The 24397-nt window shown below is 39.4% G+C and overlaps 1 protein-coding gene across 10 annotated transcripts in view; it reads right to left on the reverse strand.

Moving 5' to 3' along the window:
- Positions 1–24397, reverse strand: part of LOC132109609 (calcium/calmodulin-dependent protein kinase type II delta 1 chain) — a 177966-nt gene that overhangs the window by 17677 nt on the left and 135892 nt on the right. For 5 of the 10 annotated variants that reach the window (XM_059515844.1, XM_059515852.1, XM_059515870.1 and 2 more), the window contains 2 exons: positions 21124–21168; positions 17170–17218 (listed from right to left, as the gene is read on the reverse strand). In XM_059515844.1, coding sequence (XP_059371827.1) covers positions 17170–17218; positions 21124–21168 — 94 coding nt within the window. Of the gene's footprint in view, positions 1–9186; positions 9689–16891; positions 17104–17134; positions 17219–21123; positions 21169–24397 lie in introns of those variants that run through there. The other 5 variants (XM_059515888.1, XM_059515879.1, XM_059515897.1 and 2 more) reach the window with 4 other exon arrangements.

Consider the following 24397-nt stretch of genomic DNA (forward strand, 5'->3'; position numbering starts at 1 on the left):
ACGCGTTGCAGGTGCCATACCACACAGTGATGCTAGTAGGGATGCTCTCGATGGTGCCTCTGTAGAAGGTGCACATGATGAGGGCCGGGGCTCTGGCTCTTCTCAGTTTGTGGAGGAAGTAGAGACGCTGCTGTGCTTTCTTGGCCAGTGCTGCGGTATTGTCAGTCCAGGAGAGGTCCTCTGTGATGTGCTCATTCAGGTTCTGCTCACTCTCTCCACAGTCGCACCATTGATGGTCAGAGGAACATGTTGAGTGTGCACTCTCCTGAAGTCAACAACAATCTCCTTCGTCTTCTCCACATTCAGAGAGAGATTGTTGTCACTGCACCACCCGGCCAGGCAGCTCACCTCGCTCCTGTAGTTTGTGTCATCTCGGTTGCTAATGAGAACCAACACAGTCATGACATTCGCAAACTTAATAAAGAGGTTAGAGTTGTGTGGTGGTGTGCAGTTGTGGGTCAGCAGAGTGAAGAGCACGGGGCTCAGCACACATCCTTGGGGGGCCCCAGTGTTCAGTGTGATGGTGCTGGATGTGTTGCTGCTGACCCATATTGCCTGAGGTCTTATAGTAGGAAAGTCCAATAGCCAGTTGCACAGTGAAGTGTTGAGCCCCAGCTGGACCAATTTGTGAATGAGCTGTTGAGGGATGAATGAATGAACAGGTATCACAAAAACTATCTGCTGTTATGACCAAAATCTCAGACTGGTTTAATCAGTGTTGTTTATCGTTAAACGTCCAGAAAACTGTTTGTATGTATTTTAAGATTAGAAAGATGGATATATTAGTAAATGGTGAAAGATTACAAACTGTATCAGACTTTGAGTTATTTTAGACACTCACTTAACATTTAAAAAACCTATAAAAAAATAGTTTGTACAGTTACACCCCAACTTGTACGGAGTCAACTTTCAGCAGAAGCTGCAAGAATCTTTCTGCACTCTTTAATCTTTTCTCATTTCTCTTACTGCATTACTTCATGGTCCCAAGCAGGAAAATCTACTCTTAGACCTTTACAAAGTTTATACAAACATGCTATAAAAATGTTTGATAAGAAACCTGACAGACATCATCATTGTCTTATAATTCAAAAATATAATCTCTTTACTTTTTTTTTTTTTTTTTTTTAATATTTCACGATTGTAGTTTAATGTAAAAAATTGTGAATGATCTTGCACGTCCACCTTATAATTAATAATAATTAATAATTGGAATAGTTCACCAACTGATATTAGACAGTGTACTACCTTTGTGTAGTTTAAATTACATTTGAAAAGATTTTTAAAGGCAAGTCGGGTTTGTGATCATTGATTATACAAGGTAATGAGTTTTGAATATGTTTTTATACTTCTTGTATTCTACCGTGTTTAATTTTTATGTTATTTTTATTGATAATTTGGTGTACTCCTGCCCAGGGACAGCAGATGAAATTTAGCTCTGTAGCTAATTATGGGGTAATACGTTATTGTCCATTGTCCCTGTCAAATAAAGAATAAATAAATAAATAATAAAATTGTGTTGAATGCTGGACTGAAGTCTATGAACAGCATTCTGACGTGGGCAGACTTGATGTGGTGCATGATTAGCTATTCAGAGCACTTCATGAGAATAGGAGTAAGTGCAACTGGATTGTAGTCATTGAAGCAGGATTGAGACAGCTTCTTCGGGACTGGAATGATGGTGGTAGGTTTGAAGCATGATGGAACAACAGCCTGACTAAGCGAGATGTTGAAAATGTCTGTGAAGACATCTCTCAGTACACGCAGTACAGTACACCCGGGAATGTTGTCCGCGGTGAGGGCTTGTAGTCTGTAATGGTCTGTATCCCCTGCCACAGGCACCGAGTGTCTCTACTGTCGCTGAAACGATAGGCTATCCTCCTGGAGTACTGTCTCTTAGCCTCTTTGATGCTGCCGGATAGTTTGGCCTTTTGTAAACTCCTCTCTGTGTGGTGTAAACAACATCCAAAGTGTTTTTACATTGTGTTGGAAAATGAATGTTTTGGTGTATTTTTGGGAACACACACTTTAAGTCTGCATGGTTGAAATCCCCAGCTAAGATGCATCAGGGTGTGCTGTCTGCTGCTCACTGATGTTGTGGTACAGTTCATTTAGTGCCTCACTCCTGTTGTTGTTGTTGGTGCTGGAGCTCGGAGGGATGTAGGAGCTGGGAGGGATGTATACAGCAACGAGCAGTGAATACTCAACGAAGAGATGTGAGAGATATATCTATAGGAAGCTTGACTTGTTTAGTTTTAAACTAAACAAGTGCTAGCGAAAACAAATATTCTCTGATAAAGTAATCCATATGAAAACAACGTGATATCCATTTTTCACATCTCCCTTCATTATATCTAATGCGACCACGACCACACACTGAATGCGCTACTGAGATTATAATGTTTCACTGAAGCGCCAACTTGTAACCGTCCATTCAGAAAACAAATCAGCGAGACAGTTCTTGTTTTTTATTTTACTGTTTGCTTCGCGATGAGAGGAATAAGGCATAATTCACCCCAAGAAGATGTGATGAGGATTACCTCAGGATTTGAGATTTGGATTTCCTCAGAAAAAAGAATCCAGCAGAGATCATAAACATGAGTAAGTCTCTTTTTATTTATTTATATACTTGTACTAGTTTTCACATAACGTGTAAACATTTTACTAGTTAAGACTTTTTCCAAACTATAATTCCTGACTAAATGTATAATAAAGCGAAACATTATGAAGTTTCAATAACAATATACACAATACCATTCAAAAGCTTGATGTAAATAATAAAAATGTAACAAATAAATGTAAATATAACAAATGTAACGAACAATGCTGTTCTTTCAATTTACCCCCCCCCCCTAATAAAACCTGAAAAAATATTCTCAGCTCTTTTCAACATTAATAATAATAATGTTAATAATAACAATATTTTTTATTTATTTAATTTTTTGTAGAAAATCAGATTGTTAAAAGGATTTCTGAAGGATTGTGTGACTGGAGTAATGATGAAAAAAATTCAGCTTTGAAAGTCAGCTTTGATTGTTCCTAATAAACTGTTTAACTGCACTCGCAAGTGAATATTAAATTATTTTGTGGGATAATTAAACTACAAACATAAAAATATATACATTTATTTTGTCCTCACATTCTTTCTTAACTCTTAACTCTGAGAGGTAACTCTTCCCTCTCAGTCACACACCTGACTGAACGGTTCATTATGCAGCCATTATGCAGGCCTTTGCCTTCTCAGTTGTAAATCACAACATAATGCATGATAGTTTACGCCCTCTTGCATAGACCCTTTCTACACAAAAAGTGTCTTAGAAAATTTAAATCAATATATTGTCTGTGAGTGAGTAAACAAGATGATTTACACATAATTTAGAAATAAAAATTATAGGCTACAAGCTCCAGTTCTCAAAAGTCCCGGGAAACAATGTTCTGTATGTGTTTTTATGGCCTTATTCAAGTGATTTAACATTTTGAGTGTTTCACTAACCACGCATAAACATTGTTTTCTCAAAAACACAATTATGTACATACATTCTGCTCACATATTATTATAGCCCAGTTTGTGCTGATTAAAGTGATATTAGACTTTAGCCATTTAGATATTTATAAGCAACTGAAAAAGCACAAATGTCAGGGCATGACAAAACTTCTCCAGGCGTCAAAAATACCCTTAGACCTCAGAGGGTTAATAATCATAAACTCCACCGGGGTGAGCAGTGTTTGCCAATCACAACAGCATCGTGGCACCACACATAATTGATGTAAACACAAAGCTTGCCACCGCGTGATTTACCTCACGCGATAAGGACTGTGAGTTGAGCGTAGTAATCAGATGTAGTCCAGTTTATTATCTAAAGAGCGTACATTAGCCAGTACGATGGTGGGGATAGCTGGCTTGTGTGGGTAAGCCATTAGCCTAGCCCGGATACCATCACGCTTACCCCTCTTCTGCTTCCTCTCACGCCACTTGTGGCACCTCCGCTGTGGGTGCAATGCAGCAGTGTGGGTCGGTGATGGTGAAGACCAAGGGCCCTACAATACACCCGGTACAATGTGACGCAAGGCCCAGCCAAAGTGTGTTTGCTTCTTTCAGTCCGGTGCTGTTCGCATTTTCCCGTCCAGCACCACGTCTTTTAATTAGCAAATGCATTTGCACTCATTTTTACGCCCATGGGCGTGCTGGTCTAAAAAAGAGGTGTGTTCAGGGGCATTGCTATTTTAAGGAGCTGAAAATAGACTGCGCCATAGACCAACTCAAACCTGGTCTAAAATCTGGCGCAATGTTTTTTTTTTGTTATTTAAAGAGTGTGTTAGTATAAGCGGGTCCGCAACACGCGTACACACTGCTTATTAAACACAGGGACACACAACAGCACACAAACATGTCAAATATTTAAAATTAAAGGATTGCAATGCATAAGAATTTTTTGTAGGCTAATTAAATATATATATTTAATCCGTCATGGCACGAGCGCAACAGGCTACTAAAGGGAATGGAAGATGAGACTCTGATTGGTTTATTGCACATTATGCCCAAAAAACACCCATTACTCATTAAGAGAATAGGGACAACCCTGCGCCCGGGCGTGCCAACCGTTCGTCGTTAAAATAGCAAAAGTGGATTTGGACACGCCCGGAGTGCACCTGCACTGTGCGCTTTACACTTTGCGTTTAGATCGTTAAAATAGGGCCCCAAGATCCTGCAGCTTTTCGTTGTGCTCTAAAAAAGTGGTTCTGCTGACATCAAGCATAAACTCATGACTGTATGCACGCTTAAAGACAGGTAGATGCAATGAAGTACAAAAACACAGCGACTTACAAGACAAAAAAAACACAAAAACACGGGAGGTAGAGAAGCCGCTGCATGTGGACGTCCCGCCATTCTTGTGTCATATAAATCACCAAGGCAATATCAGGTCATGCTCCCTTTACAGGATGGTGCGGTCCTCCTGGTGGCCCCACTCTGCAGGAATCAGACATGGTTCCCCCAAGTTGATTCAGTTGCCAACGGCAGCCCCTTGGCTGATACCATTGAGGACAGACTTCCTCTCAAAAGCAAGAGGCATGATTTGGCATTCCCTGCCTGAGCTGTGAAGCCTTCATGTTTGGCCATTCAACAGGAACCTTTACAGCTCTTAGTGAATGTGACTAATACCATTTTGGAGGCTAAAGCCCGATCTACTACACGCCTCTTTGCCATTAAATTGTCAGTCTTTTCTGACTGGTGTGCAGCATGGAACAAAAACCCATTTTCCTGTGACGTGTTATTCAAGCTAACTTTTCTGCATGAGTTGCTGGATTAGGGCCTCAGACGGCTCCTATCGGAGTGAGGGCCAACTCCACCAGAGGAATAGCCTCCTCCTGGGTGTGGTCCAGCAGGATTTCTATTGGTGATATCCATCCCTCCAGGCATGGATTTTGTCTGCTTAATTCACAAAATTCCCTCTGTGAGTGGAATAGGTTTTGCTATGCATTCTTTAGCCTAGTGGCTTGGGTCTCATAATTAGCTCATGCTTTTTAGGAACCCTCATTATGAGCCCTCTGAGGCTTGGCTCGTAAAGTGGCTTAGTTCTGCACTTGCTAATAGCACGGCACTATTGGATGCATTCCCCATATGTGTTCAACACAATCATTTGATAGGGAACGCTCCTTTACTAATGCAAGCTTGGTTCCCTGAGATGAGCTGTCATACTATAAGACTGCATGTGAGTTGATGGCTGCCACTGACAGTTGAAAGAATTTGTTGAATGGCTCTCTTAGCCGACTTATACAGCAGTTGGCTCCTCCCGTTTTGGTGGATTGAAATGCCATTTGTTTGTGCAGCAACATGAACATGAAAAAAATCTGCCTTCAGTGTCAGAGAAAGCAGGAGTTTCCCAAATGCGTTTAGTACAACGCTCATTCCCTTATCTCATGGAACCAAGGTTACGTTTGTAATAGGATCATTTCTGTCCCTCCATTGAAAGTGCAAAACTTTAAAGAGACAAAAAGGCCATAAAGGTATCATAAAATAATTTCAAATCGAGTGGTTTAATCCCAGTCTTGTAAAGAGATATGATCACTTTGTATAATGAACAGCTTTAATTTAGGGTTTCATTCACATAAAAATACATAAATACATACATACATACATATATAGTGTGTCACACGATAAAACGGAAGCTTGTTTGTTTTCATGTTAGAACATATATTACTGGTTTTCACGCATCATGCACATATGCTCTATGTATGTCTTTAAATCATTATTTAGATGTAAATAAAATGCTAAATTAAAACTGTTCATCATATAAAGCATATAAATATATATATATGAATGGTGCTCTTAGCTGACTTGGCCAAGGAGCAGTTGGCTTCTCCCATTTTGGCAGGTTGAAATGCCATTTGTTTGTGCAGCAACACGAATGTGGACAAATCAGCCTTCAGTGTCAGAGAAAACAGGTGTTTCCCAAATTATTTTTAGCTGACAGACTTCTGCCAAACTTTTGGCTGGTTTGTTGTCCAACTATTTGCATCTAAGGTTAAAATAAGCATTCAGAACCCAAACCAGGGGCTAAGAATCTGCATAAAGGATTGTAACTCAAAGTGTTTAATTAAGATGTTCAGAAAATAAGACAAATTAATACAAACTTCAAAAGTACAATTGAAGCACAGATGAAAAGCTAAAAATATTTTGCCCTGTCTGTTTCCGTTCATAGCTCAAGACGGGTGCTAGTGAATGGTTTGGGATTATGTGCTCTTGTGGTGCCATCAACATTGACATAATTTTCATGCAGCTCTGGAGTTCAAAAACAAATCACCCATGAACAAAGATGGAAGTTTACTGTGGGATCTTGTGCCAGCCTAGCAACTGCTGTTGAATGGAAATGCTAAATTATAGATTGCTAAATACTAAATATTACAGATCTTCTAAGGTGAAACGAAAAAGCCTGTATTCCAGTCAGACTGTAAAATTGTGCTCTCAGACACAAAGCATCTTTGAGTTGATTTTTTTTTTTTTTTGATTGTGCAATTATATTTTATTGGCACTAGAGGGCAATAATGCATCACAATAGCCTTTAATGTCTTATTCCAACAGCACTTCAAGAGACACTGCACAATCAAAATGAGAAATAAATGCACAATCTCTCTCTCTCTCTCTCTCTCTCTCACACACACACACACACACACACACACACACACACACACACACACACACACACACACACACACACACACACACACACACATTCTTTTCAAACTCTAAATAAGACAAAGAGAATGTTATTGCATTAGAGAGTGGAAAGCTTCTTTAAATACATAGTGTCTCCAACAAGGTTAACAAATCATAGTACATTTTTATCTTTCTCATGGAAAGGCTTGCTCAATGATTTTCAGTGGAACTGAAAGTCATTTGATTTCAATGGGAGGTGGTGATTTGACTGATGCAAATGAGAAGGAAGAGCAACACAATGCTCCAACATCCAGTGGCAGTTCAGGCAGATACTGTAATTGATTGTAAAAAAAAAAAGATAGATAAGATTGTTGTAGCTAACTGATTTTAGTTAGTCACAATATGGTACATTATATTTCACGAGTTCACGCTTACATATAATTAGCTGAGGTACGGAAATGCGTATTTGGCATGCTGTCCGGGGAAGGGCTCCGAGCTCGGGAATGACCCGAACCTAGTGTATCCCTCCTTCCACGTATAGTTGTAAAATTAACTTGAAGTGAGGAGATGGGGTAGATGAGGGATGCTGATAGTATCTGACGCGCTCCTCCCGAAATTTGTTAATAAAACATCATATAACTTTTTCTTTTATTATTATTGTTATTTTTTAAACCTGATACATTGTCAAAATGAAAATGACATTTTTAGTGGGTGATACATTCCATTTGTTGTCAGTGATTCAATAGTCATTGTTTCTGCAGCCTACAAATAAAGTTAAGCCAAAGAGCAGAATGCTTACTAATGACCAACAATACAGCATCTTGGGGAGCTGTGTAGAGCACAGTCAATGGCAGTTTTTAATCTGTAATGTTAAAGTGATAGTCTATCCAAAATGTTTAATTCTATCATAATGTTAGAATAAATTCTACATTCTTGCCTTCGAGATCGCAAATAGAATTTCTGGTTCAGGTTGGGCTATCAGAGCAGAGGAGATCAGGTACCCGGGACCAAAGAATGAGACACACGAGTGGTGCAGTTCATTCTAAGATCAACTTTATTTTGCATAATTTAGTCAATCTCATGTTGTTCCAAACATATGCATTTCTTTCTTCTGTGGAATGTGAAAATTTTTTTTTTTTTGAAGTGTTGGTAACCAAACTGTTTAGTTTCTCACTGACTTCCATTGTGTTGACAAAAATACAATGGACATCAAGGGGAAACTATTTGGAACAACATTAGGTTGAGAAAATGAGGACAGAACTTTCATTTTTTTGGTAAAAAAGTTTTGAAAACTATAAACTATAAGTTTTGAAACAGTTTGTTGGAGATGGTCTGACGTTCTGTATAAGAGAGGGAGAGAGAGAGATTGAAGAGCGACGCAAGGAACAAGATTGAGAACCGCTCATTTAGAACATTGGTTTTGAAACTTGTGAATCCATTAGAATCGTTAGAAGACAGAATCGCGATTCATATATACACAGATTTTTACGTGCACCCCTAGTTTTCTCTTCTTGTTCTCTAAAGCAGCACAGCATTGCCTCGCCCCCTTTGTTGTGTGTTGGGGTTTATCTGGTTTCATGACGTAACGGACCTGGGAAGAAGCTTTTTGTAGTCCCTTACCAGCTGTTTTTGTATGCATTAAACTGACAGAATATTAAAAGATGATATCTCCTTTTGCATTGAACTTTCAGCACTGCAACTTTGAAGATATTTTTCATGCTCAAACAGCAACATTACAAACTAACTAAAAAAGTGAAATCACAATCAACAACCCCTTTAAAAAAATTATGAAGACAAAACAGTATCTCTATAGAGAAAATTAATGTAGAAAAAAAGGAACTCCCTAATGGAAACTTGTATTGCACCATTCTTGGAGCTGCATGTTTAACTAAACTTTGATCTCTGAATTACTATTACAGTGTAAATTCTTTTAGATATATATGACCTGACAAAAATTTACATAAATTCACCTTAAATAGTTCCTGACTGAATCACACAACATAAAATTCTGTTACAGCTTTGAGTACAAAGCCAGATCCAGCAGCTATATAGGATATTGCTTGGCATAACTAACAGCAGACAGTTTGTGTCTGTAAATCCCAGGGAGAAAAAAAGTATACACATCAAGTCATTTTTACTCATTTGCAATCATGTCTACTGGTTAAGCTATCATTGTACACCATTTTAAAACTGTCCATTGACTTCATGTCTCCCTCTGCTGTCACTTACACTGAAAGGTGATGTGGCTCTGGGTTAGCGGAGACCGATTGGGAGCAGCCTTGGGATTAATGCACTTGCCACAATCGGCTGTTGAGCTGATGTAGAGGAAGGCCAAATAGGCAAATAGGAAAACAAGCAGGTAGAGTGCCAGGAGGGCTTTAAGAATGCGGTTACAGCAGATTTCTTCAGGCCACATGTTTGGGAGATACCAGCAGGATGAGACAGAGGAGGAAGTGGAAGAACAAGACTGCTGGGAATGAGATCGTTCGCGTTTGTACATTCTAGGAGAAGCGGCAGGCGGGTGGTATTCTGATCCTAGTAAATGTGCCATTTGGAGGGTGTATTTACAGTATATGGGAAGAACATCAAGGACAGGATGAGTGGATGGATAGATAAATGGATGGACAGACAGATGAATGAATGTGTGGACAGATTGGTGGACAGGAAACCAAATAAATTAAGATGTGGATTGATAGTGGGAGGGTAAAAAGCAAGGGTAATGTTGTTAAAAAGAGGAGAAAAAGGATAAAATGAGTAGAAATGACATCAGGTGAATAATAGATTTACATATTGTTTGCAGGGCATCCCCTGAAACAAAGACATGAATGAAACAGCAATGGAAAGAAATGGCACAGAAATATTTCCCTTTTAAATGTCTCTTTTACACTTTGCAGACTTATGTGAGTTATATGGGTGCTTTTTACTGCAATAAAAAAAAAACACACAAAAAAACCGGAAAACCCATATTCACGGATTTGACATTATAGGGCCCTATTTTAACGATCTTAATGCAAAGTGTAAAGCGTACGGCGCAGGTGCACTCAGGGTGTATCCAAATCCACTTTTGCTATTTTAACGACAGAAAAACGTGGCGCATTTTCGGAATGGGTTGTCCCTATTCTCTTAATAAGTAATGGGCGTAACGTTCAATACACCAATCAGTGTCATCTCCCATTCCCTTTAAGAACGAGATGCGCTCGTGTTAGGGCGGATGGGAAATTGTTGGCAGAAAAGCTGAACGCTTCTCAAGCGAAGAAACCGATCTGCTCGTGCGTGAAGTTTAAGCCTGATTCTAGTACATGCACTAACTATCCATCATTACATTTTTATATTTATGTAGCCTACACAATAATATATATTTTTTTATATTTGGCATGTTTGTGTGATGCGCATCCCTGTATGTAATAAGTAAAGTCAATGCGCACTGTGGACCTGTCCAGAGGCGCATTTTCTACCAACGCGCTCTTTAAATAACAAAAAAATATTGCGCCATTGGCTTTAGACTTTAGACCAGGTTTTTTTTAATTGCCAATGCGAACAGTGCCGGACTGAAACTAGCAAACACACTTGCACTGTGCCTTGCGTCGCATTGCGCCGGGTGTATGATAGGGCCCATAGAGTTCAATCCGGAAGATAAAATAGAACAAATTGCATAATTTTGGTATTTAATTGCATAATTTTGTATTAAATTTTTGTAGCTCATCTAAGCAATATATATATATATATATATATATATATATATATATATATATATACAGTGTTGGGAAGGTTACTTTGGAAATGTAATAGGTTACAGATTACAAGTTACCCTGTTTTAAATGTAATAGTAGTGTAACTTTTTCAATTACTTTATTAAAGTAATGTAACTAATTACTTTTGAGTACTTTTTGATTACTTTTCTAAATTTGTGAAAATTAAAGAATAATGAATAAAAGCATATACATCAACTCAAATACAGTTATCTAATAAGCATGTGTCGTATTCTGTGTAATAAACTCCTGAAACATTGGTGTTTTTTTTTAAACTGCTGTCTCTTTGTATATGATATGACGATAGTTTTCTCAAAATAAGTAAAATGCACATGAAGTGACACAGAACAGTTCTAGAAATTATGTTTATGTGCTCGTGTACTCCTATATTGAGGCAGCAGAGGTTGAAAACACTGCGAGCTTCAGTAGGCCTATGTGTAGTAAATGAAACCATGTCTTTGCCATTAATTTACAGGAGGGGCGGACTGGGAAAAAAATTCAGACTGGAAAATTCAAACTCATACAAACAAATTCACGGACAAAACTATTTTTTGTATGGACCTGACATAAAAAAGGTTTAAATCTTTAATTTGGGGACATGCTAAATAATTAAAAGTTCTCTCCTGAACTGCACCTTCACTTCCATTTTTCTCTTCAGTCTCTTTATTTTGCCCTGTTATCCATCTCTCTCATGACATTAAACCTCAAGATTGAAAAACACTATACTTTACAATACAATACTCTACAATACTACAATATCTTTATAGAAAAATCCTAATACTGTACACGAGTCATGTTTTCCTTACAAAAATTGACCATGCTTTTTTGTTTTGTTTTGTTTTTTGCAAATGGATTTGTATTTATTTTTAAATAACTCAATTTGTAAAATCATTTTAAATTTTTGGTTACCACAGTTAAAAAATAGTAACTATTTTCTCTGGATTTATAGAAATATATTAAAACGTTAATTTTCGTAAGGGTTGTGTTGTTGTCTGTCCGTAGCTCCCCCTAAACCTATAAAAAAAATCTGATTGTTTTTCAGCTAAATTACTACTGTAACATTACAACTGATAATAATGATGTCCTTTATATAGTATTTTGAGTGATGACTGATGAGCAACGTGCTGCTGCTTGATTAATTAAATAAAAAAACAAAGAAAAAAAAGCATCTTTACAGATGAAACTGACCTGAAACCCTGAACAGTATAGTTCTGCTTCTCTGCTCCAGCTGTGCGCTTCCAAAGTCCCCTCTCTCTCTCTCTCTCTCTCTCTCTCTCTCTCTCTCTCTCTCTCTCTCTCTCTCTCTCTCTCTCTCTCTCTCTCTCTCTCTCTCTCTCTCTCTCTCTCTCTCTCTCTCTCTCTCTCTCTCTCTCTCTCTCTCTCTCTCTCTCTCTCTCTCTCTCTCTCTCTCTCTCTCTCTCTCTCTCTCTCATTGATTACTCTGAGTCTGATCCAAACCGTTTGGCGGAGGCGCGGAGAGCGCGCGAGTCATGACTAACACTTCCTGATTTATTAGAGATTTAATTATCAAACGGCGGATTCGCAAATGATCGCTTTAGTACATTCGGAAGGAAATTATACAATAATGATATTAAAATAGTGGGCAAAATCAGCTGCCAGGCCACCGGGAATTGTCCCGGTTCTCCCGGTGTCCAGTCCGCGCCTGATTTCCACAGACACGCAGAATTTTTGGGGCTTAATATTCACAGACACTAGTCGATGTCATGTTTTGATTCAAGTGAACTGACCTACTTTTGATTTAGTCATCCAAAATGTGGCATATTCCGTCCGCGTTAGGCATTTCGTTTTTATGACTGGATTCTACGAACCAGACTGTATTTCCGCATCCCGGAAATTATTAGGGCGGTATGTCTCAGAATAGTCAGTGCAATTTGGGAAAGATATCAGTTAAATCTGTATGTGGATGTGTGTAAATATTCAAATGTAATCCCCTTTGTAATCGTTAAAAATTTCATAAGTAACTGTAATTTAATTACTCATTTTTTCTTAGTAACTGTAACTAATTACAGTTACATTAATTTTGTAATTAAATTACGTAACGCCGTTACATGTAACTAGTTACTCCCCAACACTGTATATATATATATATATATATATAAATGCAGACACACAAACTGTTACTGTCACCCGGAAAATATGTCACACAACCTTATGTACACATAATTACACAAAATCACACAGTTGCATTAAAGGGTCATGAAAACCCGTTTCAGCACTGGTTAGTTCTCACTACAGTTTAAAAAAATGCTAAAATGTGGGAGTGGTGCACAGTGGAACGGAGGAGAGGGAAGAGGGGAGACAGTTTCATTTATCTCCCATTGAGTTAAAAACACAAATAAATGATCAGCCATTTGCACTCTGCATCGAAAACATATATATGAACGTGCTGTTGCACCTCTGTGAACTTTTACGGTTTACTCTGTGGCGTTTATATAAGCTTTTTGACGGGTTGTGTCACAGAGTTTTAAAAACTGTTATGCTTGCCAAGTGAATGAACTTTTCTCTCAGTTAATGTGCATGATGTCATCTCACAGTATGAAATGTCTATCATAGCAAATCAACACATGCTGTTGTTAAAAATTAAGTGAAGCGTCTTCTCAAGGGATAAGAACAAGCAGTCTCATGAATAATTTAATAGACACAGACGCATCATTGTTGTACTACAGTCCATTGCCATGTCATCACAATGTAGATTTTAAAGGGGTCATATGATGCAATTTCAATTTTTTCCTTTCTCTTTGGAATGTTACAAGCTCTTTGTGCATAAAGACGATCTGTAAAGTTGCAAAGACTAAAGTCTCAAATCCAAAGAGATATTCTTATAAAGAGATATAAAAGTTAACAGTCAACCACACACCCCTAAAATGGCTCGTTCTAACATGCCCCCACATCTCCACGTCACTATGTGGGAAGATTTGCATAACGCCGCCCAAAATGTTCACGCAAAGAAAGAAGGCATAACTTTGATTTTCTCTGTTGCCGCTGCTGCCATGTCGAGGAGTCGCTGTGTGTTTTGTTGTGAAAGCAAAACTACTTGTTTGGCCTTCGAAGGAGGACACAACAAGATTAGTGGTTAAGTTGTACAAACCTGATTCCAAAAAAGTTGGGACACTGTACAAATTGTGAGTAAAAAAGAAATGCAATTATTTACAAATCTCATAAACTTATATTTTATTCACAATAAAATATAGATAACATATCAAATGTTGAAAGTGAGACATTTTGAAATGTCATGCCAACTATTGGCTCTTTTTGGATTTCATGAGAGCTACACGTTCCAAAAAAGCTGGGACAGGTAGCAATAAAAGGCTGGAAAAGTTAAATGTACATATAAGGAACAGCTGGAGGACCAATTTGCAACTTATTAGGACAATTGGCAACATGATTGGGTATAAAATGGGCCTCCCAGAGTGGCAGTGTCTCTTAAAAGTCAGGATCACCAATTCCCCCAATGCTGCAGTGAAATATAGTGGAGCAATAACAGAAAGGAGTTTCTCAGAGAAAAATGGCAAAGAGTTTGAAGTTATCATCATCTGCAGTGCATAATATCATCCAAAGATTCAGAGAATCTGGAACAATTTCTGTGCGTAAGGGTCAAGGCTGGAAAACCATACTGGATGCCCGTGATCTTCGGGCCCTTAGACGGCACTGCATCACATACAGGAATGCTACTGTAATGGGAATCACAACATGGGCTCAACAATACTTCCAGAAAAAATTGTCGATGAACACAATGCACCGTCCAATTCGCCGTTGCCGGCTAAAAATATAGGTAGAAAAAGAAGCCATATCTAAACATGATCCAGAAGCGCAGGCTTTTTCTATGGGCCAAGGCTCATTTAAAATGGACTGTGGTGAAGTGGAAAACTGTTCTTTGGTCAGACAAATCAATATTTGAAATGCTTTTTGGAAAAATGGGCCACCATGTCATCCGGACTAAAGAGGACAAGGACAACCCAAGTTGTTATCAGCCTGCATCTCTGATGGTATGGGGTTGCATGAGTGCATGTGGCATGGGCAGCTTACACATCTGGAAAGGCACCATCAATGTTGAAAGGTATATCCAAGTTCTAGAACAACATATGCTCCCATCCAGACGTTGTCTCTTTCAGGGAAGACCTTGCATTTTCCAACATGACAATGCCAGACCACATACTGCATCAATTACAACATCATGGCTGCATAGAAGAAGGATCCGGGTACTGAAATGGCCAGTCTGCAGTCCAGATCTTTCACCCATAGAAAACATTTGCCGCATCATAAAGTGGAAGATGCGATAAAGAAGACCTAAGACAGTTGAGCAACAAGAAGCCTGTATTAGACGGGGACAGCATGGGACAGCATTCCTATTCCTAAACTTGAGCAACTTGTCTCCTCAGTCCCCAGACGTTTGCAGACTATTATAAAATGAAGAGGGGATGCCACACAGTGGTAAACTTTTTTTGAGATGTCTTGATGCCACGAAAAGTAAAATCAATTTATTTTTCCCTTAAAATTACACATTTTCTCAGTTTAAACATTTGAAATGTCATCTGTTTTGTATTCTGAATAAAATATTGAAATTAGAAAATTCCACTTCGTTGCATTCTGTTTTTATTCACAATTTGTACAGTGTCCCAACTTTTTTGAAATCGGCTTTGTATTTCAAGACTGTTCCAGAACACTCCAACCCAAATATTCAGATGTGTGCTGTGCATTTTATGGAGGAATAGGACTGCGATGCATCTGTGGCACACCGGCTGTTTCTATAAAGCTGGGCAGTTGAAAACGTTGCAAGGACAGTCTGGCGCATCTGACTCACAGCTTGTAAGTACATTATTTATATTCAAATAATTTGCCAATGATGAGCAGTGTAGAGTAGGCTTGTTTGTTATTTCTCAGATCAAAAATGCAGACATGGTTTTATGTTTACGCAGCGCGATATGCAACACAATTCATAAAAAGACAGTATAAGTCATTATAATCAGTAATTATGTCCCAACTGGATGCAACAAATGCCTCGTTTGTAATGGGTTTTGTTGGTTTTGTCTAGTCTAGTGATGGCTGGATTGCGAACGAATCTTTCCATTTAACTGGATCTTCTTATTGAACCAATCTAACCAGTTCACTAAATCATACTGAATCGTTTGAAAATGTTCTCGTCTCCAGTATATACTAATCCACAAATCACTTAAATTATTGGGTTTATAAACATGCCTTACACTCCCTCTGACGCTAAATAAACCAATATGCCGAGTTATTTAGTTACTCCTAACAGTACATTGACTGAACTGCTAAAAGAGAACAGATAATAGGATGTGCACGAGCAGAGCAGCTGGACTGAGTCTCGTGCTGCTGGCCTGAGGGACTGCATATGTTAAGGGGTTTAAAGTTTCCATCACATGCTTGAGGAATTCAGCCAATCAGAATGCACTTCACTTTTTCAGAACGATGAGCCTTGAGATGAGATGAGATGAGATGAGAAGGTGGGGCATAGAGGAGAAACAATAATGTGGATTATATGGAAAATAATGTTATTTTAACCTTTAACCAAATAAACACATTGCATTACACCAAATACACAAAATAATGTTCTTTTTAGCAGCATCATATGACCCCTTTAAAACGAGGAATATGAAAATATCGCAAAAAATCTTAGAAATTAACCAGTTTTCTCCAAAAGTTAAAATTATAGGATGCTAATACTGTCTTCTATGATGTGCAACACAAACACCTCTACTAAAATCTCAGAAAAAAAGTAGCCTGGGGTTTCATGACCCTTTAAAGAGATAAAATTACTGTTCTAATTTCAAAGCTCATAACAGCAAAAGAAAAGAACAGAAAGTTAGCAGGCATGTGAGAAGAAAGCTTCAAATAAGAAGATTTGTCTCAACAGATATTCACCAACTGTGACCTCCAAGTTTGGTACAGCGGGCCAAACTAATAATATAGTGCACATGCAGGAAACAGGTGACCAACGGTGTTCATTCTGTATGTTTCCACTTTTAGCACCTGACACAGTACATTAGTCCAGGTAAAGGATGCATTCAACCTATTTATTGTGTGAGACTAAAAGTTTAAGAATCAGCTACTGAAAACCAATAATTATTGACCAATAACTTTAGGCCTGAAGCAGGAAAATTTAGCAGTATGATGTGAATATGAATATGAATATAAATGTAAATGTAAAGCAACAACGGGCTGGACAACAGAGTAGCAACTTATGCTACACTACACAACAGAAGTCTGTGTTAGGCTCAACGGTACCTTTAATGTCTTCATCTTCAATAGTGGTGTTGGCACTCTCTGATGATTCCTGAAAAAGAAAAAAATACACACAAACAAACAAGCAAACAAATAATTTAAATAGTATCTTACTAATAATTATAATTTTATATAGGCTCAAGTTAAATTATGATTAAAAACAGTCAGAAATGTTAACCCCCCTTCAGTAAAAATAAACTGAAACCAGCCTGTGGGTTAGATAAACACTAGTTTGGCCAGCACACCACCATTTTCCAGAAGGTTAAAAATCTTATTTCACATTGCAGTTTAAGTGACTAATTCCATTATATCAATATTGTTTTGGATAGGATATAAATTATGTTGATGTGATGATTGACCCAGAAAAGTATAAGATTATAAATTTCGACATCATGTGGTGTTCTATTTCCTAACAAATCGACAATTTACCATGGATTTTTTCTACCACTTTTCTCTAACAACTGCAGCATGGTATTTTGGTAGAAATGTGGGATATTTATATTGAATTTTATTAAATTAATAAATGTAGAAATGTAGGCCTATTACATTTTTACATTTACATTTAATCATTTAGCAGACGCTTTTATCCAAAGCGACTTACAAATGAGAACAATAGAAGCAGTCAGGTCAACAAGAGAACAACAACAGTATACAAGTGCCATGACAAGTCTCAGTTAGTCTAGTATAGAACGCATAGGTAGGTTGTTTTTTTTTTTTTTTTTTTTTTTTTTTAAAGAAAAGGACACAATTTAAACCAAAAACTTTCCTAGCAATGACGATCACACACTAGTCTGATGAGAAAACAAGGCAAAACACTCACAAGCTGCTGTCCTTCTCTGTAGCTCGACTGTTTCTTCTATTAAATGTATTGAAGGAGCAATGGAAATACAGTATTTTTGTACAGTATTTGCGTTTGTGCATTTATACTAAATAAAATTACAGTACTGATTTTCACAGAAAAACCTAGGAACCATAGTTACATTTTACCATGGTATTGAGGTGCTATAAGTGCGGTTTTAACTGTGGATATTATATGAACTACAGTAAAATGTATGCTACTATGGAAGACCAACGGTTAATTTTGTTAAGCAAAAATGTCAAGAAAAGTGTAAAGAATTAAAAAAAGTGAAGTGTTTGTCATGTTCTGGCCACAAAGAGTTTAAAAATCACAATTAATGGTCTGTCTATCTATCTATCTATCTATCTATCTATCTATCTATCTATCTATCTATCTATCTATCTATCTATACTGTGTATATATATATATATATATATATGTATATAGTGATGCGTGGCCCGAGCACTCATCAGCGTCGCCCTGGAAACAGAGCAGACACACCTGCACCTGCTCATTACGGGCTGAGCGGTCACACCTGCAGCCCATTGGAAACGGGCTTTATAAGCAGCGTCGTCGAACACAGAGGTGAGAGATGTCTCCAGAAGACTCAGCTAACAATTCTCTGTGTTTCCCCTCCAGACAGCAGCGTGTGACCGCCAGCCCGCTAAAGACATGGACCTCACGGACCCACACAGCACTGTGCACCAAAGGAGGAAGAGAAGGCTGAGCACTGAGCACCGGAAACCCCTCACGTTGGCTATTTTTCCCTACACCACCTCAATAAAATCCACCCTTCGGGGAACTTACCTTGACCCTAGTGTCGTGTGCTTCTTCACCCCGTCACACTGGTGGAGAATGCGGGCATTACAGTGAAGAAGTCACCGACCAGGGTCCCACTACGTCACTGTTCACTTGGTTTATTGACGGACGTTTTTTTTCTCACGTCCCCTTCCTGTTTCCCCAGGTGGCTCTCCTCCCCCAATGATGGAGGATCTGTTAAAGCACCTCACCGAAGTGAGCATCCGCCAGCAACAGATTATGGAGCACATGGCCTCCCGACAAGGGGAAACGGAACGAAAGTTCGCCGCCCTCCGCATGGCGGATTGTGGTGCCGTTGCTGATGGGAGAAGCACAACCTTCATGTCCCGGGTGATGGCTGACCTCTGCAAGCTCCTCCAAATAAAACAGCTCTGCACCACCGTATACCACCCGCAAACGGACGGCCTGGTCGAACGCTTCAACCAGACCCTGAAGCAGATGCTGCGGCGGGTGGCTGCTGAGGACAAGCGCGACTCGGACAAGATGCTGCCCTATGTCCTCTTCAGCATCCGGGAGGTACCCCAGGCGTCCACCGGGTTCACCCCTTTCGAGCTCCTTTTCGGCCGACAGCCCCGTGGCCTGCTTGATGTCGCCCGAGAAGCCTGGGAACAGCAGCCGGCCGTCCACCGGTCCACCATCGAGCACGTCCGGGAGATGCGGGAGAGGATTGACAGGGTCATGGCCATCGTCCGGGAGCACCTTGCCAAAGCCCAGCAGGCCCAGCAACGACATTACAACAGGGCGGCCCAGCCACGGGAGTTTCAGCCTGGAGACCACGTTATGGTCCTAGTCCTCACTGCCGCCTGTAAATTCTTGGCCAACTGGCAGGGACCCTATACCGTGACGGAAAGGATCGGCCCGGTCACCTGTACCAACTGTACCACGTGAACCTTCTGAATCGTTGGGTCGGGACCGGGCCCCAGCTTGCAGCCCTTACTCAGCGACCTCCCGTGGCTGTGGACATGGACCCCCACCTCTTGGCCGCCCAAAAGTCGGAGCTGCAACACCTGGTCAGTCAGTTCACCGATATGTTCTCTCCCCAGCCAGGGTGGACCCACGTACTCAAACACGATATCCGCACAGCACCCAGAGTGATCATCCGGCAGCAGCCCTATCGTGTTCCGGAGGCTCGGTACCACGCCATTGAGGAGGAGGTACAGGAGATGTTGAGGTTAGGAACCATTGAACCATCATGCAGCCCTTGGTCAAGCCCCATTGTGATGGTCCCATAGCCCGACGGCACCTTCCGGTTCTGCAACGACTTCCGCCGCCTGAATGAAGTCTTGGAGTTTGACGGTTACCCAATGCCGCGGGTGGACGAACTCCTGGATCGCCTAGGGAGGGTCAGGTATATCTTGACTCTTGACCTCACCAAAGGCTATTGGCAGGTCCCCCTAACGGAGCAGGCCAAGCAGAACACGGCGTTCTCGACCCCTAGTGGCCACTGGCAATACCGGGTCCTACCCTTCGGCCTGCATGGGGCTCCCGCTACCTTCCAGCGGCTTATGGACATCCTCCTAAGGCCCCACCAGGCCTACGCGGCCGCCTACCTAGATGATGTGGTCATACACTCCAAGACTTGGGAGGACCACCTAGAGCGGCTGCAGAAGGTGCTGTCGGAACTCCGCCAGGCTGGGCTGACCGCCAACCCCCGTAAGTGTCACCGAAGCCAAGTACCTCGGCTACCAAGTGGGCCGTGGCCTCATTCATCCCCAGGAGAAGAAGGTGGCGGTGATCCTCTCCGCACGGCAGCCCACCACCAAAACGCAGGTACTGGCCTTTGTGGGGTTGGCGGGTTACTACCGCTGTTTTATTCCTAACTTCTCCTCCTTAGCCTCTCCCCTGACAGACCTGACCAGGAAGGGGCAGCCAGAGAAGGTCCCGTGGACCCCGGAAACGGAGAGCGCATTCCAGCGCGTGAAGGCTGCCCTCACCTCCGAGCCCGTGCTCAGGGCCCCCGACTTCAATCAATGTAGAAATCACAATTTTAATGCTATTATTTTGTAAATTTATTTTGTGTTCTGCAGAAGAATGGCAGCTGGGTAAATAAATTAGAGATTTTTATTTTTATGGGGTCAGTTATCCAGAATTCATACAAAAATGCATGCAGCAAGGTTCATGTTTCTGATTTTAAACATTCCATTCCTCTTGCTTGCTAGGTTATATCTTTACAAACTGAATTATCTCAGTAATTACAGACAGCCTGCATCAGATGCACTACACAGACAAGTTCAAACTCACAATTCCCCTTTTAATCTTAAAATTTCAAAAACACTAAATCCTCATCAATCAATTAATACCTTGTTTCCATCAGTAGGATTGTGGATAACAGTAGTTTGAGGCTCCTGATATAGAGGTGCATAGGGAGAGAAAGAAAGATAAAACAGAAAAACAAGAGATAAAGTGTGTCAGAAGAAGTAGTAGTGAGGTGAAGAGTTAAAGAACACCAAGCATTACATGTTGAGTCATGGCAGCCTAGATGTTACTGTTACTAACTGACACTTTCCACAAATATGGTACAAAATAGGACCTGAAACTTTTTAAACAAATGGTCAGTGCTTAAACTTCAGAAAAGGCTGACAGTCAAATAAATGTATTATGGCAGATAGCAGTTTATCTTCAAAAGTTCTCATGCAATTTATATTAAACTAATGTTTAAAAAAGTGCACTACATTCATGGAAATAATTTACTGAAGAACTTTAACAGTACACTATGTAAAGTCAAGATTCAAATATCTTAAAGTAACCTTTTGTAACAAAGCTTGGTGAACTTTAGAAAAGAATAGATCATACTGGCTTAGACAACTGGTCATGTAATTGTGGGATGTGAATATGGGTAATTAATACAGTACATTTTCACTAGAGCAACAGTACAACATACCCAGCCAAAGCATGCAGTAAAACAAGAAAGTATCAGTAAGAACACAAGCCAACCTTTCAAAACCTTCATTCAGTCTATGGGTTTGCTTCAGGTGTAGGTAATGTTTTGTTATTGCATACTATGTTTTGTTATTGCATACTATTGTGACAGCTGTACATTACAGTACTGTAACACTTCATTCAAAAGAGCAATTTAAAACATGTATTTTGAATTTGATTAAATTAACTAATCACTAAAATTACCAAATTGTAAGGACACTATTCCGTTGTGTTTTTATGATTAAACCAAATGTTCTCATAACATAGCCTACAGTGGTGTGTGTGTTTGGACAATTTAACAATTATTAACAAATTAATTGAATTTATATTACTCTATTTTGTATATGTATATTAGGTCTGTAGACAAATATAAATTGTCAATATATATCATTAAAAAAATAAATTATTGATAAGTTAAACAACATTTAGTGCAGAAAATAGAAAAAAAAAAAACCTTCCATGAGCCAAGCATTTATCCATACAAAACACTGTTGACAATGTCCACTCTTAACACACATTCAATGATGCACCTTTCAAAAACATGGTTAGTTCATGATTGAACATGGAAAGAAAAGTCAGTTAGCAAACACACAAACAACAGTCAAAAGTTATATCGAGAGGCCTTGAGCACCGCATGAAGTGAACCTTCCTATAATACATTACATTACAGAACATGAAAATGTTTCTTTTTGTAGATAATCAGTAACAAGCACATAACCCTTACTAAACTATATACCAAACTATCAGCATAATAAACTGGAAAAGGGATAGAAATTTGCTAACAGGATAATAAATCATTTACCAGTACTGCTTTTAAACATTTGAACTATGGTCTGTACAAAAACAGCTGTACAATGGAGCAGTCTTGTTTATTTAGTGCACCTCACACGTTTTTTTTTTTTTTGTACACAATGTGTTGTGATTACTGAATAATGATCACATGAAACTTGCATATGCATATACTAATAAAACCAACGGACTTATCTGATTAAGCTTTTTTTTTATTAAACCATTAAATAAAGTATGTTTAAAATTGTTAAATTATTAAATATAACTGTTTTATATTTAATCATTTATAGACATATTTGCTTGAATGTTGTAATAAAGACAAAATAATACATAACATTTAATTTAACACTCTATCTCAGAGTACAAATTTTTGTCACTTTAATTGATACCATTATTTGAAATACTGACTTTGGACTTTCTCTCTCTCTGCATTGATATGCCAGTACAGAACAATACATAGTCACATTTCCAGAATATTACTAATTATTTGACTGACTGCATTATTTGAATGCAGGATTTCACACATGAAGAAGGTGCTGAATTGATTTAAAAGAGATAAGGCATGCTGACAAAAAGAAGGTGAGAGGGAGAGATAGATAAATGTGAAGCCAGTGGTAAGAAAACACAACTGACAAACAGTCATACAGACAAAATACCAGAGCAGGAGAGGGGGCAGATTCTTTGGGGCTGGTGATTACGTTGGTTTTGTTGTTGATCTATAGGTGAGAGCGAGGCAGACAAGCAAAGCTTTAAACAAGTAAGGGAAATGTCACATCCCATCAATCTAAAATCTTAAAAAATTAAACTGAAATTATACGGCTTGCATTACATGGATGTTAAATAGCATATATCAGAATGATTTATCTTGACAACAATTAATCAGGCTATACCACAACTACAGCAAAACTGGACGTCAAATAATCCAAATTTTCAGTGGAAATGGTCAATAACGGAAAATGGCATTTACAATTCTGTCCAAATAATGCTGTAGAAATGAGAAATTATTCAAAGGCCATAAAAGTCTAACAGGTACGGAAGTCCTAAAGGCCATGCATTATTATATATTGTTTCTTTCTTGTTTTCACATGATCTCGATATAACAGTAGTTGTTTTCTCATTAACTCAACTTAATTTTCTTGTGAACTCGACATAACAATAGTTGGTTCCCTTTCAGTCGGTCACTCTAGACGTCATGTTGTATGACCGACGAATTGGGATCTCGCTTAGAGAGACCAATCTACTTCAAGTGTAAACTGAACAAGCCAATGCACATTGGCATGTGATTATTGCATCCAGCTGCCACTGATCACAATGTGAGTATAAGTAGGCAACAGATGCAGCGCATTTTCAGCTTTTCACTTCGGAGTCGAGTAATCACTTCGTTCTGTTCCGACTGAGAGAAAAAGACTCAACAAGTTCAGTGCGCTCTTTGAGGTCTCTTCATGTTGGCGGTACGGCGCTTCAGCCGGTGGTGGCTTTCCTGTGTCGTCACATCTTTGTAAAGACGATGTGGGTCTTGCTATAGATAACATATCACCCAGGCATTTCTAGATGCCATCATTACCTGCACTGGGTATTGGTCACGATCGCTGCCTCACATGCCTGGGCATTTAGCACACTGAGTTGGTGTTTGTGGATGAGTCATGTTCTCATTGCGGGAAGATGATCATCTTGGGAGTCGTGGGCCATTTCCTCAAAGGGGCAGTCTAGTTCTCGTCGGCTGTCAGGCGGGGGCTACTTCAGGCAGTAGCACTGGCAGTCTGAGGGTAACAGTGATGGCAAAACCTCCAGGGAACCAAATCTTGGGGGACCATCGCTCCTCTTGCACTCTTTAAAGGGTGTACCAGTGACCGGATGTCGATAACT

Source organism: Carassius carassius, chromosome 2, assembly GCF_963082965.1.
Source record: "Carassius carassius chromosome 2, fCarCar2.1, whole genome shotgun sequence".
In the NCBI taxonomy this organism is placed as follows: domain Eukaryota; kingdom Metazoa; phylum Chordata; class Actinopteri; order Cypriniformes; family Cyprinidae; genus Carassius; species Carassius carassius.